This window comes from Haematobia irritans, chromosome 5 (genome assembly GCF_050003625.1).
Source record: "Haematobia irritans isolate KBUSLIRL chromosome 5, ASM5000362v1, whole genome shotgun sequence".
Classification (NCBI taxonomy): domain Eukaryota; kingdom Metazoa; phylum Arthropoda; class Insecta; order Diptera; family Muscidae; genus Haematobia; species Haematobia irritans.
The window spans coordinates 32919666-32935371 of NC_134401.1; the positions used below are offsets into that span (position 1 = coordinate 32919666).

At 32.6% G+C, this 15706-nt stretch overlaps 1 protein-coding gene and 2 non-coding genes across 3 annotated transcripts in view; 1 reads left to right on the forward strand and 2 right to left on the reverse strand.

Annotated features, from left to right (window-relative positions):
• Positions 1–672: 672 nt before the first annotated feature.
• Positions 673–15706, reverse strand: part of LOC142239616 (uncharacterized) — a 31340-nt gene continuing 16306 nt past the window's right edge. The window contains exon 3 of the mRNA XM_075311409.1: positions 673–845. Within this exon, the coding sequence (XP_075167524.1) occupies positions 673–845 (173 nt within the window). The remainder of the gene's footprint in view (positions 846–15706) is intronic.
• TRNAM-CAU (transfer RNA methionine (anticodon CAU)) lies at positions 14030–14101 on the reverse strand. The gene has a single exon. It is a non-coding gene; the product is annotated as a tRNA-Met (tRNA).
• LOC142242047 (5S ribosomal RNA) lies at positions 14701–14819 on the forward strand. The gene has a single exon (XR_012723935.1). It is a non-coding gene; the product is annotated as a 5S ribosomal RNA (ribosomal RNA).

Below are 15706 nucleotides of genomic sequence, written 5' to 3' on the forward strand. Positions count from 1 at the left end.
TGTTAATATTAGCATCGAAACCGAATGCAAGAGTCGGGATGTGTGTTTGATAGCATTTTTGCCTTTATCTTCTTCTTGTTCTTCCTCCGAATTTTAGGTGTTGCAAGGGAATATTTTTAGATTTCTTTTTTCGTTGGACAGTGAAATGCATATTTGTATGCATTTAATTTGTGTTTTATTTTTAAATTTTACCCAACTGCCATTCGTATCTTATACATACATAGATAGATATGCAAGCATACACATTCAGTTTACGTCTTTGGTTCTAGCCATTGCCTGTCTATTTGCCAAGCTACCTACTTCTCCTAAGATGGACGTCTCCTTGGAGTTGAAAGAACGAGTGAAGGAATGAAAGAATGTCTTACTTAAAAACACATCTAGACTGATTAAAATATTGCTTGGAAACTTTGCACTTTTTCATTACCAAAATGGCCACAACTTTCTTGTTTTTTTTTTTTGCAAATTTGAATAAATATTTATACGAAATTGAATTTAGTTAAATGCATGAGAGAATATATTCATCAGCAACTATTTGGAAATTTGAATTGAAAGGGAGAAAAACAAAACAAAATAAGAGCAAAATATTAAATCAATTACTACCCAGCAAAAACATGGTTAGTAGTTGAGGTGAGAAACTGCTTATTCCCAGCAATACTGTATGCTTGAGAATAATCATCTACCACCACCGGTCATGGTAATGCTAGAGAGAAGTAGTCTTCCTGATCCATACAAGTGAGGTCTAACTTCAGTGATTTGGAATTCGCAGTAGTGTTGTGGCTTTCGGTCGTAGACCAAGGTTGCAAATATCATCAACGCACTAGATCCTCCAAGGCTAACGTGCAACCCTTGAATTTACAGAGAATTGAGTAGATCAGACACGTCTATTTGTCGTTAGATTCTCTAATTATATCGGATGTCTGAAAAACGGATATAATAATTCCTCAAATGAAGTTAGCCAAAGATTCGGGTAGTATTAATGGACCAAAACGATATCCTTTTTCTCATCAGATGCAATTAGACATGCCACTCTCTTCGAAGATATCACCAACAGAGCAAAGTTCTGTAGCCTGTTTGGACCCGATGTCATTCGTCTGATTATATATGCCGTCAGCAACGCCAAAGCTTCAAAAGTTCTAGAAGCCTCGCAGAATATTAAACATCTGGATTTTCTGGGAGTTGAATTTGTGATCAGACTTCAAAACTTCAAGACTTCGCTAGATTTGCCATTATCCAGCAACAGATTCTGGCAAGTGTGAAGCATGCAAGTCGATCTCCTTTTTCTAAGTAAGTAAACAAAGCACTTGGAATCCTATTCCTCCCTAGCCTTAATTTTATACGATCAGCTACGATGTCTCTTGGAAAGCGTCACCAACTCGGGGATGCTCCGTAAGTTGCTTTAATCCGATTGCTTTAGTCCAAAGACCATGGCCTGTGGTCTCAGTGTTACGTGTTATTTCTCGCTCCATATTTTAATAATGGAGGAGGTACATACTGGGGAGCATCTTGCGTTTTATTTCTAGTCCAAGCCAGCATCGAGGAAGCCATGGCCAGATTCAAATTCGTCGTCGTTTGAACCGATGAACGAGTTGGTACTCTTATAGAATTATTCTGGATTAACATAGCTGACTTCTAAAGTGATTCAGCAAATGAATATTAGTAAAGAGCCACCGTTACATAATAGTTAGCATGTCCGCCTTGTATACAAAGGGTCATGGGTTCAATCCAAGCTCTAACCGAATAACAAAAAGTTTTTCAGCGGTGGTTTCTCCCCTCTCAGTAATGCTGGCGACATTTGGACTCGGCTATAAACACGGGATTTCCATTTTGTGGAGAATTAGGGAGAAATTCACAACTATGGTATCACTAGATATTCTAAAGCGCCGTTCATATTGTAAATTTATCCGAACGATAATGGCCGGGTCCAACTTTGCGAGACATATCTCAGATACTGGCCACAGTATAAGTTCGACGACATAATCGGTACTTCAGCTTGTTAATGTGATCGATAACATATTTATCGATATTTTTGTTATCGCCGACAATTTCGTAGTGTTTGGCCACAATCTAAGGGTATGGTCACATTAAGATTCTAGTAAGCCTCGCAGTCAAATCTTTCTTCTCTCACAAGTACCCTACGAAACTTAAGATCATACTACTCCCGAGCCTAATGAAGAATTTTCTAGTTGCCAGTAATAAATATGGATTCCGCAAACAAAAATGTGCGATATGCTATTGATGCAACAAGATCTTAACCAGCCCTAGTTGGTCTTTTAACCTAAAAGGTCAGAACAAGGCCCAAAAGGGTATTTTGGGCGGCATTTGGGGAACGAGGATCAACATATAATTCGGTCAAAAAAATTGCGATACATTGGGAGGTCCGCTTTATAAAATAATACCTCTAGATCATCCAGCATTCAAGGAGTGTCCGCAGTATTAGCCTGGATCATCTAAATTTAGTGCATGTGCCCAAAGCACTGCTAGTTCTGATAACCTCAAATGTAAGAAATAGATCCAGAAGGGAATTTAAAGTAGCATTCGATGGGCAAGCACAATTCGGTCAGAAAATTGCGGTACATTTTGAGGTCCGCTTTATCGCCGTTCAGACTATACGTTTTTCCGGACATAATGTCTGTATTTGTACAAAATCTTACAGTGTGGTCAATCGCTAGGAAATGTCGGCGATGACTAAATAATCGATAAATATGTTATCGATTACATTAATAAGCAGCAGTATCGATTATGCCGTAGGACATAACTTATATTTTTTACACGAGCACTCTCGTCCGGATAATCTTATATCTCTGGACGGCGCATTATAAAAGAAAATCTCTAATCATGAGTCATAGAGCGGCGATCGGACTTTTTTAAGTCCGACGCTTGCATATCTCGTCTTAACAGTAGACGAGTATACCGCCTAACCTGCTACCTAACCGACACCTTGCCCTGTTAAACCTATTCGACTCACCACTAGATCTTCCCATCTTAAGCCTAGAAAAATAACTACAACCAATTAGAAAAATAATCATGATCCGTTAATTATTATATAGCATTAAATGACAAATCCTATCCGAAATAAAATATTTAACTTAACGAAAATAAATTCTTTGGACATCACAAATGGCTGGCAACTAATTTGGAAATGCAGACAAATGATCCAATAATGAACCTAATAGTATAAGGAAACCACCGATGGGAGAACTGGAAATTTTGTAGTAGCAAATAAGCATTCATTGATAGTTGCCAATATCTTGTTGGCTGTTCTTATTTGGATTTTACTATAATTCCTTTTTGCAAGTGCTTAAGGATATTTTAACCCATTTAACACTGAAGTTTCCTTCCATTTGAGCTTGGACTTTTGCGGGACTCTGTATTTAATTGAGTATCTTTTATTTTTGTGTGTTTGCTTTGCTGCGATATTTAGTTATTCACAGTTCACTTGCATTGTGCAAGAAGGTCCTGAGGCCAACATTTCCGCCGCCACCACAAGCACTCTCACCCACGCATTTGTGTGTTTTTGTTGGCAAAAAGATGGATGGCAGTAACGCATTGCTTTTCCTTGAGGCTATCATCCTATATGCTTTGCTGTCTTTAATTTTGGGTGGGGCGAATGTTTTTATTTTATTTAAACGTCGGCGAAAACTTTATAATCTGTTAATTATTTGTCTTATGCCAAGTTAGCGAAATTTTATTGCTTTCCTTGGAGTCTTATATTCTCAATGCTGCCTGGGCAGTACACCAGGGTATGTGGCATATTTGAGATGCTATTTTATTTGTTATTCAATTAAGAGATTTTATAGCAATTGGTATATATGTTAGATATGGGTTTGGATTGAAGAAAAAATCGCGGATTGTTTGGTAAGTATTTATTCATCAAAATGTCCTTTTTAAAACAATACGTGAGATCTAAAGGTACGCCAACGTTTTTAAACAGTTATGTTAAAGTATCGTTTAGTTTAGGAAAATGGACCAGAAAACCCTATAATTCGGCTACGAAGAATTTCTGGCCAATAAACTTGTGCTTATGCCTCCTTACAGCTCTAGAGAGTCTTTTTCTGTGCAGAAGGCATTTGTAAAATCCGAAGGAGTTTGGCTCTGAAACGAAATGGATATGTTGTCTTTCCGTTTGAGATTCGAGAGGGTCCCAGATCAAACCCCTCCAAATGCATGCGCCACTTATCTCGCTTATGGGTGGGTAAAAATCGGTCGATCTCCTTAGCGAGACGCGGGATCCTGGAATCAGCTGGATTTCCGGATCTCGTCCTTCTTATACACCAACCTTGATGCTTACATGGGGGAATTCGAAAGGATCGTCCACTGGACCAAACGAAATGGAGATGTTGTCTTTCCGTTCAGAATACGAGATGTTCCAACATCTGCAAATACATACGCAACTTCTCTCGTTTATGGAAGACTGGGAGTATAGCGAGTCTCGGGATCCTGGTATCAGCTGGGTTTTCTTTCCGAATTTCTTTCCTCTTATTTGCCAACCTTGATGCTTCCATCGGGAAATTCGGACAGATCCACTGGTATACATATTTTGCTAGCCCTCGTCAAGACATCCCCGCGCAGACATTGGAAAACTCGTACTCCGTTAGCGAGGTAAATAGCTTTGTTAAATTTAGCAAGCTTGTTTGTAGAGAGATGTTCTTATGAACAAATGTGAACTTAGGACCCAAATTTAGAGGATGGACCCTGCTTCTTCATTTAATAGTGAAGCCTCCAATCCCAAATAAATGAAGAACGCTAATGTTGTTTCCTTCACACTTACATTTATTGAATGTAGAATATAACAACGGGAGAAGAGTGGCTGCTCGATGTGACTCCTATAACAAGAGGAAGAAGAAGGCAGTTATTGATCTTTAATGACAGATAACCCATGAATCAATATCTGGATAAAATTAGGAGATCGAGTTGCCACTCTTTTCCTAAAAAATAGGGGTTTATAATTCAGAGCTGTATTAAGCTACGTTTCAGTATTTCAATTTTTAAACAATATTTAATTTTCCTTTCAATTCATATGTATTAAAAAAATGTAAATAGATTCAACAAGCTTCCTTTTCTCGGGAATGAGAGTGTCTGTCCTTAAATCAATCGGGTGGTGGACAGATTTCATGACCATGTTTTCTGTGCTACGAAATCACAGCTAACAGATCAGGTGAAGATAAAACAGCAGCGGTAGATTTATTATTATTTATTTACAGACAATCAAACTGCTATGAAATGTTTTGACTTTGTGTTCTCCAACACGAAAACGGTAATAGACTCTCGTAAATCTCTCCACGAAATGGCTGAGCAGTTTATGCATTCTTATGCATGTCATTGAGCTTAGCATGGAATCGGGCAGCACTCAGTGATAAGAGAGAAGTTCACCAATGTGGTATCACAATGGACTGAATAGTCTAAGTGAGCCTGATACATCGGGCTGCCACCTAACCTAACCTAACCTTATGCATTCTTATAGGTACCTGGGTATCTTTACAAATCCATGAGAATCTGTTGGCACCTACCTTTCGGGAAGTCCATGTTGCGTGAGAAGGCCAAAGGAAGAGCGCAAATGTTGGAAAACACCAAGAAAATGTGGCCCCATATGACCTTAGACTTACGAATGTTCTCAAAGCGTCAGTTATCAATCTGATCTGATCTGTAATTAAGAGAAGTGTGTTACTCTATGTGTAAGGGTACGGTCACACTATCCAAATATTTGATTCAAACGAATGTCAAACTGATTCCAAAATCATTTTTAAATATCTGGACACAGGATTTGAAAAATACTCGTCGATTATGTTCGGTCGGTTTACTGTGGCGACGTATTCTTTTTTGACATAAACAAGCTCTTATAGCTCATAATTGCTATTCGACCATTATTGCTTGCCAAATTTCTTATTTATTTGCCTACTTCTACAGTAAAGTTTTGCTTACGCATCAGACACAGCATGAGAGAGTTTTCCTTGATTCACTACCACCACTCACCCGCAACCATGAAATGGGAAACGCAAAAGATGCTCCCATTGACATTTGCTGTTTTCACACACACACACAAACACAGCCCATATGAACGGTTGGCTATGGCAACGTTAGCTAGGTGCTATATGAATGCTAGTGTCCTTTTACCATAAAAATTGAGACTTTTAACTGCCAACTGTCTTCGCTTTCTGCCATATATCTTTCTTCCATTGCTATTTGCCTTTCTTCTTCCTATTATGTTAACCCGAGTCGTGTAACTTGCTTCGATGTCATTAGATGTGAAATTTCAGAGTGGACTATGACGCCAGTTCAAGGCGAAAATTATTTGGACATACATTGCTTTATTCGACTTCATTGTAAATGTATGCTTACAAAATGCGTTTTTAAAGATGTCGAAATATTTAAAAAGAAATCGTTATCACGTTTATTGGCGAAAAAAGGTTTTTGGCAATAGCAATCTCATCTCCAATTTGTTTTAATTATTTTCCTTAAACCTGGTATGCCGTTCTGGAGGAAATTTTGTTTTCGCGCCAATAATTTTTTTTTCACAAAATTTTCTATAGAAATAAAAATTTGGCAAAATTTTCTATAGAAATAAACTTTGACAAAATTTTCTATAGAAATAAAATTTTTATAAAATTTTCTATAGAAATAAAAATTTGACAAAATTTTTATAGAAATAAAATTTTCCATTCGTTTTGTTTTGTTATTGTTGGTTTTGTTCTTTAAGCATTGTTGTTGTTTTTTATTGCAGCTTAAAACCATACATTGACTAAACTACAAGTGTACACTGAAAAAACAGTGAACCCTTTTCCATTGCAAAATGAACTAAACTGTAGTAATATTGACCATGATTTAGCCCTTAAGATTTTTTTCAACTTGTCTAGTTTATAATTCTCTTAAATTTTAGTTCATCTATAACATTGTATTTTAGTTCATTTTTACAACACCATCAGATTTATATACCCCTACCAAGTTAAAAAGTCAGTATTATTTTGGTTTACTTGCTTATTTTTTGGGAAACCCGATAATAAAAATTGGTTAACAGTCTCTTTAAAATGTCGACGACTAAACTATTTTTAAATCAATCATTCCACAGTACAGAGAAATTAAATAATTAAAGGAACAACAAACTATTATTTTACTATTATGAAAATTTTCACACAATAAAATTAAACTTTCTTTAAGCAAAAGTACTTTATTATAACAACTTATGATGAAAGTTCTTAATACAATGTTTTTGTGATTAAAAATTATGACCACGTGGAACAAGAAAGTAGTTTATTTTAACTCGCTTTTTGGACATTTTGACGTTTCCTTAGTTTTTTATTCATTGTAAGTATATTTTTCACATATCTTGCTGAAAAAAAATGGAAGGAATAATGAAAATTTTTAAAAATAAAAATAAAATATAATTTTTTAGCTCTTTAAATTAGCTTGTAACTTACCACATTTGGGGGCATTTTATTAAATGGTGTAAGGAATTCAACTTTTCTTAGATAAACGTACCTCATAAAATTTGTACCTGAAACAATTAGAGAAATAATGAATTAAGTAATATATTAACTCATAAAATTGTGTTGTTATCGATGTGAAGGACAAAATACAATAAATATTCTTGTTAAAAAAAGCCAAAGTTTTAATATAAAACTTACCAATTCTCTATTACATTGTACGCTGAGGTTAAAAAGTTATCGAAATTCATTTGGGGTTACTCTGAAATTAAATATTTATTTTTTACATTAAATAAAAAACATTAAATTTGTTTCCAAAAAAACTATTTAAAGAAATAATATGCATAAAAAAGTAAATATTCTGGTTAAAAGAATGTTAAAGAAAGCTTACCAATTCATAAAAATGTTGTTATTCTGAAATTAAATATTTGTTTTTTACATTAAAAATATTAAATAGGTTTCCAAAAATATTTGATTAAAGTAATACTAAAATAAGGTATTAAAAACATGTAATTTTGATAATCATAAGGTCATAAAAACGTAAATATTCTAGTGAAAAGAAAGCCAATTTTTAAAAGAAAACTTACCACTTCTCTATTAAATTATACGTTGAGGAGAAATATTAAAATTTGCCCGAATCCATCTGGGGTTGCTCTTAAATTAAATATTTTTTTACAACAATGAAAAACATGAAACTGGTTAAAAAAAAAATAATAATTAGCAAATAATAATATACATAAAGAATATTATTTTTTAAAAGAAAACCACATTGAAAAAAGAACACTTACCTATTTATGATTGAACTATACGCTGAGGTGTAACAAACAATTTTCCAAATTCATCTGGAGTTACTCTGAAATTGAATATTTATTTTTTACATTGAATAATAAAAATTAAATTAGATAGAACAATTTCAATATACTTTCCATTTCAGCATTTTTCCTAAATATTGAACATTCTTAATAACTTTTTTCTAAGCTACCGATCATCACTTCACCATTGTACACCTCATCGCTAAAATATTAATAACTTTCATTTAAAAGTTTTAATAAACAAACACCAATATATGTCTCAATAAACCAAAATAGTCCATACCTTTATATTCCCTTGTTACATACTTGCTAAAAAGGTGCAACAGCCCACGCCAACGCCAACTATACAACTGAAGCATGCCAAACAAAACCAAGCAAAACCAAACATTTCTACAACAACAAACACACATGTGCCTTCATTGAAAACAACACCTCATCCAGACAAATAAACCATTCGCGAATAATAAACACACACACACACACACAAACCACTGAAAGAACAAAAACAACCCCACGCTCAGATATACACAACATCCCCATCACTCGCTACCATTTCTCATTATTGCATTGCATGCTCTCACTCTCAAAAAAATTTTCAAGTAACATCATCTTTACATTAAACATATTCCACTTTGTGGAAAAACATCTCTGTACTATGCATTAGTTAATCGCATCTGTCCACAATTTACTCTAAAAACAATACTCTTAAATGCATATCAGTATAAGAACGATGAAACGTTTAACTTAAAATTAGCAAAAACTTCATGAAATGATATCTACCCATTTTTGACGAAAATGTCTATAAATTTAATTACATGTGAACTAAAAATATTTCATTGAGAAATGTTTTACCAACTATTATTAACTATAGGAATTGCCAGTAAGAAATTGCTATCCGCTTTCAAGTTCAATTTTCGTAAAAAAAATATTTTCTCATACAAAAACTCTTTATAGTAAATTACACTTATTATTTAGAAAGTATTTTACATTTCATAAGTAGTTTTATAGTATGACGAAAGAATTTTTAACTACCAGTTAAGAAAATTTTTAAGGAAAATTCCATCGTATTTTGTAGGGTATGAACTAAACGATTGCTACTTAAAATTTGTAAAATTTCCTTTCGAGTAGTTAATTTTCGTTAAAGATACGAAAAATGAACTAAAATTCTGGAAAATTCTTGTAATAAATTATTGTAAAAATCTTCTTAAATTTACGAGACACTTTTTTTTCTGTGTAGCTTAACCAACAGAGGAAAAGAATGTTTGTCAAATTTATTTGGGCAAAGCCCTATAGACTGCAAGATGGTTGGATGGACGCACGTTTCGGAATTACCACAGCTACACTTGTAGTTTAGTCAATGTATGGTTTTAAGCTGCAATAAAAAACAACAACAATGCTTAAAGAACAAAACCAACAATAACAAAACAAAACGAATGGAAAAAGAAGAGGAAGCACGCTCAAAATAAACCCAGCCAACTGAATTCAAATCGATGATTTGACAGTGGCATAGGAAAAGAGATATGTTTGTTTCGAATTTATTTCGGCATAAACCGGCTATCAATGTAAAACCTTTTTTCGGAGGGTTCAAGTGTGGTTTTTGTTGGGTTTAATAAACTGCCTCCTTACAGCTCTAGAGAGTCTGTTTCTGTGCAGAAGGCATTTGTAAAATCCGAAGGAGTTTGGCTCTGAAACGAAATGGATATGTTGTCTTTCCGTTTGAGATTCGAGAGGGTCCCAGATCAAACCCCTCCAAATGCATGCGCCACTTATCTCGCTTATGGGTGGGTAAAAATCGGTCGATCTCCTTAGCGAGACGCAGGATCCTGGAATCAGCTGGATTTCCGGATCTCGTCCTTCTTATACACCAACCTTGATGCTTCCATGGGGGAATTCGAACGGATCGACCACTGGACCAAACGAAATGGAGATGTTGTCTTTCCGTTCAGAATACGAGATGTTCCAACATCTGCAAATACATACGCAACTTCTCTCGTTTATGGAAGACTGGGAGTATAGCGAGTCTCGGGATCCTGGTATCAGCTGGGTTTTCTTTCCGAATTTCTTTCCTCTTATTTGCCAACCTTGATGCTTCCATCGGGAAATTCGGACAGATACACTGGTATACATATTTTGCTAGCCCTCGTCAAGACATCCCGGCGCAGACATTGGAAAACTCGTACTCCGTTAGCGAGGTAAATAGCTTTGTTAAATTTAGCAAGCTTGTTTGTAGAGAGATAAGGGTTCAAGCGTGGTTTTTGTTGGGTTTAATAAACTGCCTGAATTTATTCTGATAATTGGTTGATAGTTTTGCTGCAAGTAGAGGATGCTGATGAGGAATGTGGTAATTCCGAAATGTGCGTCCATCCAACCATCTTGCAGTCTATAGGGCTTTGCCCAAATAAATTTGACAAACATTCTTATCCTCTGTTGGTTAAGCTACACTTGAAGTTTAGTCAATGTATGGTTTTAAGCTGCAATAAAAAACAACAACAATGCTTAAAGAACAAAACCAACAATAACAAAACAAAACGAATGGAAAAAGAAGAGGAGGCACGCTCAAAATAAACCCAGGCAACTGAATTCAAATTGATGATTTGACAGTGGCATAGGAAAAGAGATATGTTTGTTTCGAATTTATTTCGGCATAAGCCGGCTATCAATGTAAAACCTTTTTTCGGAGGGTTCAAGTATGGTTTTTGTTGGGTTTAATAAACTGCCTGAATTTATTCTGATAATTGGTTGATAGTTTTGCTGCAAGTATAGGATGCTGATGAGGAATGTGGTAATTCCGAAACGTGCGTCCATCCAACCATCTTGCAGTCTATAGGGCTTTGCCCAAATAAATTTGACAAACATTATTTTCCTCTGTTGGTTAAGCTACACTTGTAGTTTAGTCAATGTATGGCTTTAAGCTGCAATAAAAAACAACAACAATGAAATAAAATTTTGACAAAATTTTTATAGAAATCAAATGTTGACAAAATTTTCTATAGAAATAAAATTTTGACATAATTTTCTATAGAAATAAAATTTTGATAAAATTTTCTATAGAAATAAAATTTTGACAACATTTTTATAGAAATGAAATGTTGAAAAATTTTTCTATAGAAATAAAATGTTGACAAAATTTTCTATAGAAATAAAATGTTGACAAAATTTTCTATAGAAATAAAAATTTGGCAAAATTTTCCATAGAAATAAGCTTTTGACAAAATTTTCTATAGAAATAAAATTTTGATAAAATTTTCTATAGAAATAAAATTTTGACAAAATTTTTATAAAAATAAAATGTTGACAAAATTTTCTATAAAAATAAAAATTTTACAACATTTTTATAGAAATAAATTGTTGACAAATTTTTCTATAGAAATAAAATGTTGACAAAATTTTCTACAGAAATAAAAATTTGGCCAAATTTTCCATAGAAATAAACTTTTGACAAAATTTTCCATAGAAATAAGCTTTTGACAAAATTTTCTATAGAAATAAAATGTTGACAAATTTTTCTATAGAAATAAAATGTTTAATTATATTTGCTTAGTTCGGCTTGAGGTCATGTGAATAAAAACAGATGTTGTTGTTTTTTGAGTTGTATTTTTATATTTAAAATTTTCCAATATTTCGAGACATCTCCGATGCTCGTCTTCAGGGAAATTAATTTAAATTTAAAGAACAGTGAACTTCTTTACAAGGGAGTATATTTACAACAGTTGTAAATATACTCCCTTGTAAAGAAGTTCACTGTTCTTTAAATTTAAATTAATTTCCCTGAAGACGAGCATCGGAGATGTCTCGAAATATTGGAAAATTTTAAATATAAAAATACAACTCAAAAAACAACAACATCTGTTTTTATTCACATGACCTCAAGCCGAACTAAGCAAATATAATTAAAAGTTTAAAGGTCAACTAATTAAAACAACGAAATAAAATGTTGACAAAATTTTCTACAGAAATAAAAATTTGGCAAAATTTTCCATAGAAATAAACTTTTGACAAAATTTTCTATAGAAATAAAATTTTGATAAAATTTTCTATAGAAATAAAATTTTGACAAAATTTTTATAGAAATAAAATGTAGAAAACATTTTCTATAGAAATAAAATGTTGACAAAATTTTCTGTTGAAATAAAAATTTGGCAAAATTTTCCATATAAATAAGCTTTTGACAAAATTTTCTATAGAAATAAAATTTTGATAAAATTTTCTATAGAAATAAAATTTTGACAAAATTTTTATAAAAATAAAATGTTGACAAAATTTTCTATAGAAATAAAATTTTGACAGAATTGTCTATAGAAAATAAATTTTTCACAAAATCTATAGAAAAATATTTTGAAAAAAATTTCTATAGAAATACAATTTCGACAAAATTTTCTATAGAACTAAAATTGTGACAAAATTTTCTATAGAACTATAAAATTTTATATAAAAATAAAATTTTGACAAAATTGCCTATAAAAATTACAAATTTTTTATAGAAATAAAATGTTGACAACATTTTCTATAGAAATAAAATTTAGACAAAATTTTCTATAGAAATAAAATTTTGACAAAATTTTCTATACAAATAAATTTTTGACAAAATTTTCTATAGAAATAAAATTTTGACAAAATTTTCTATACAAATAAATTTTTGACAAAATTTTCTATAGAAATAAAATTTTAACATAATTTTCTATGGAAATAAACTTTTGACAAATTTTTCTAAAGAAATAAAATTTTGACAAAATTTCCTATAGAAATAAAAGTGTGACAAAATTTTTCTTAAAAATAAAATTTGGACAAAATTTTCTATAGAAATAAAATTTTGCAAAGTAATATTTTTTTGTTATCTTTCAAACTGTATTTCGTTTTATTATTAAATAAATTGCAGATTTTAAAAATGTTTTGCTCGTATAAAAGTGTTGAAATTAAAAAAGAAGTGACAATGTGTGGGAATTTTATTTCAACGAATTGACGAATGTATGAAAAACAAGCAATATTGAAAAATACAAGTAAGGTTTAAAAAAAATCTAGATGCGCGCGAGTGATACTTTACTCCCGCACACTCACGACGGAAACATCTTACTCTCATGCACGATATTGTTTGGTAGGTCTCACGCACACTCACGCCGTTGCGATGAGCGTGACTCACGAAAATTATCGTGTTTTGATTGAACTACATTATAAAACAAAGTATACGATATGATAAGAAATATCCAGTGCACAGAAAAAAATATCACCAAAATATTTCCAATTAAAAAGTTAATTGAAGTTGTAATTTTGTTCAATTAATAAATTAATTTGTACAATTAACTTTTTAATCAAGATAGAAACATTAAGTTAATGAAGTCAATGATTGAAAATTTTAAAATTTTTAATTAAAAAGTTAATTGATACAATTAACTTTTAATCAAATTCGGAAAAAAGTGATGAAATTTTTTTTTTTAAATTTTTGATTAATTTTTTTTTCAAACAATCAATTGTTAATCCAAATAAAATTTCTAAGCCAATTCAGAATGTAATTGAAAATAGTTACCTTTTTTTAATTACTAAATTAATTGAGTTTTGCAATCAACATCAATTAAATTTTTAATTGAATAAATTAAAAAATTAATTGAAATTTTGTAATGAAATCAAGAATTTTTTCTATGCCCAATTAAAACTGTGATTGATACTATCATTTTCGTGATTGAAGACATTTCAATTAAAAAATTAATTGGATCAATTAATTTCGAGATTGAATCAGAAAAAAATTTTTTTGTGTGTGCACAATAACAAAAATGTGGAATGCAAATTCTACCGCATACACTTGTTTAGCAGAGCAAGGTTTCGATCCTCGGACCTCTGGGTTATGGGCCCAGCACGCTTCCACTGCGCCACTCTGCTTGTTGATACCATTGTGTCAAATAATACTTAAGAACAGAAACTATAAATAGCATCGCTATTCATACACATTTTCTGTATACATATTTCGTTGTTACACAGAGTCTCTGTTATTAATAAGTGAATGTATATTGTGTGGTGAAATCAAATTGCCAACTGTACTGTTAGCAGCCATAAAAGGTGAAAACATTACGAATGGTGAGTTTATGTGTAAGCGAAGTTGCTTGTGGAGCAGTTATGTAAGATAACAATGTTCTTACAGTTATACCTGATAAGTGATATGGCTGTGATTTATAACAATATTCCAAAATCCATTATTAATGAACAGATGTATACGCCTGTATGTTCATCCGGGTCCGCCTGTTTCGTTTTGCACGTAACATATTAACAAAATGTTTTTAACATGAACCGCAACCTTTTTAACATTAAAGTAAAAACATTTGCCAAACCACTCGATTGTAATAAACCTAATTCCAACCGCGTGCTTGATGATATAAAGTCAAATAGTCAGTGTTCTTTTGCCAACGACCATACCACGCTGAGTACATAGTGATGATATGAGTACGGGTGATGATATGAAGTCAAATAGTCCGTATTCTCTCGCCAACGACCATACCACGCTGAGTACATCGGTTCTCGTCCGATCACCGAAATTAAGCAGCGTCGGGCGCGGTTAGTACTTAGATGGTGGACCGCTTGGGAACACCGCGTGTTGTTGGCATTGTTCAACTCTTTTATTTTATTTTTAGCTTATTGACACTACGTCGTATGGGTTAGTGTTGAACACAATTAGGCCTATTTCTTCTTAAATATTGTATACATTTGGTGTAATTAGCAACAAAATATGCAGTTTATTAGTTTATTTATGTTTTTCTTGAGAAAGGGGTAATTGGTGTGCGTTTTCATATAAATTCTGAACAATACTTCGTATTTGGTTAGATTCAGGGTTACGAAGTTTTGCAGGTATCCATTCATGTTGCCTTTGTCCATACATATTGTCTTTGCCAGATATTGCGTATTCAATATCACCCTATTTATTTCTGACACATGCTAGCCGTGCCCAAAACAAAGTAGACTTTTACAACTAGATTAAAAGTTACTTAAACCTTTTTAGAAGATTGTATTTCATCCGGCAGTGGGTACCATTTGGCAAGATAAAATATTTTTCACGTCCATTTAAAGCAGTTGCTCTATTTACCCGGCTACATGATAATGATGTAATACTATTTTAACGATATTACTGCTTTATTATTATTTCTAGAATATTTTATCGTTGCATTAGAGATACGATCGATTTAATGAATGACATGATCGTTTCGATTGATCGCAATTACATAAGGATGCCTTGCTATTTCAGCATACACTAAATGTTTTCTCAGATGATTGATTATCTGCTTTTGATGTCATAGGCTTAGGAAACGACGTACTTGTTGAAGAAGTAGTACAGACTTTCGTCAAATCGATTTAAAGAGAGTGGCACTTCGTCATTTTTCGATTTGGAAACTTCAGCAGACAAAGATCTTGGACTTCTTCGCATGACTTGATAAATATCGATACACAAAAATTCGTAATAAGTACCTCTTACGGTTGCAATGCATTATTTTCCTA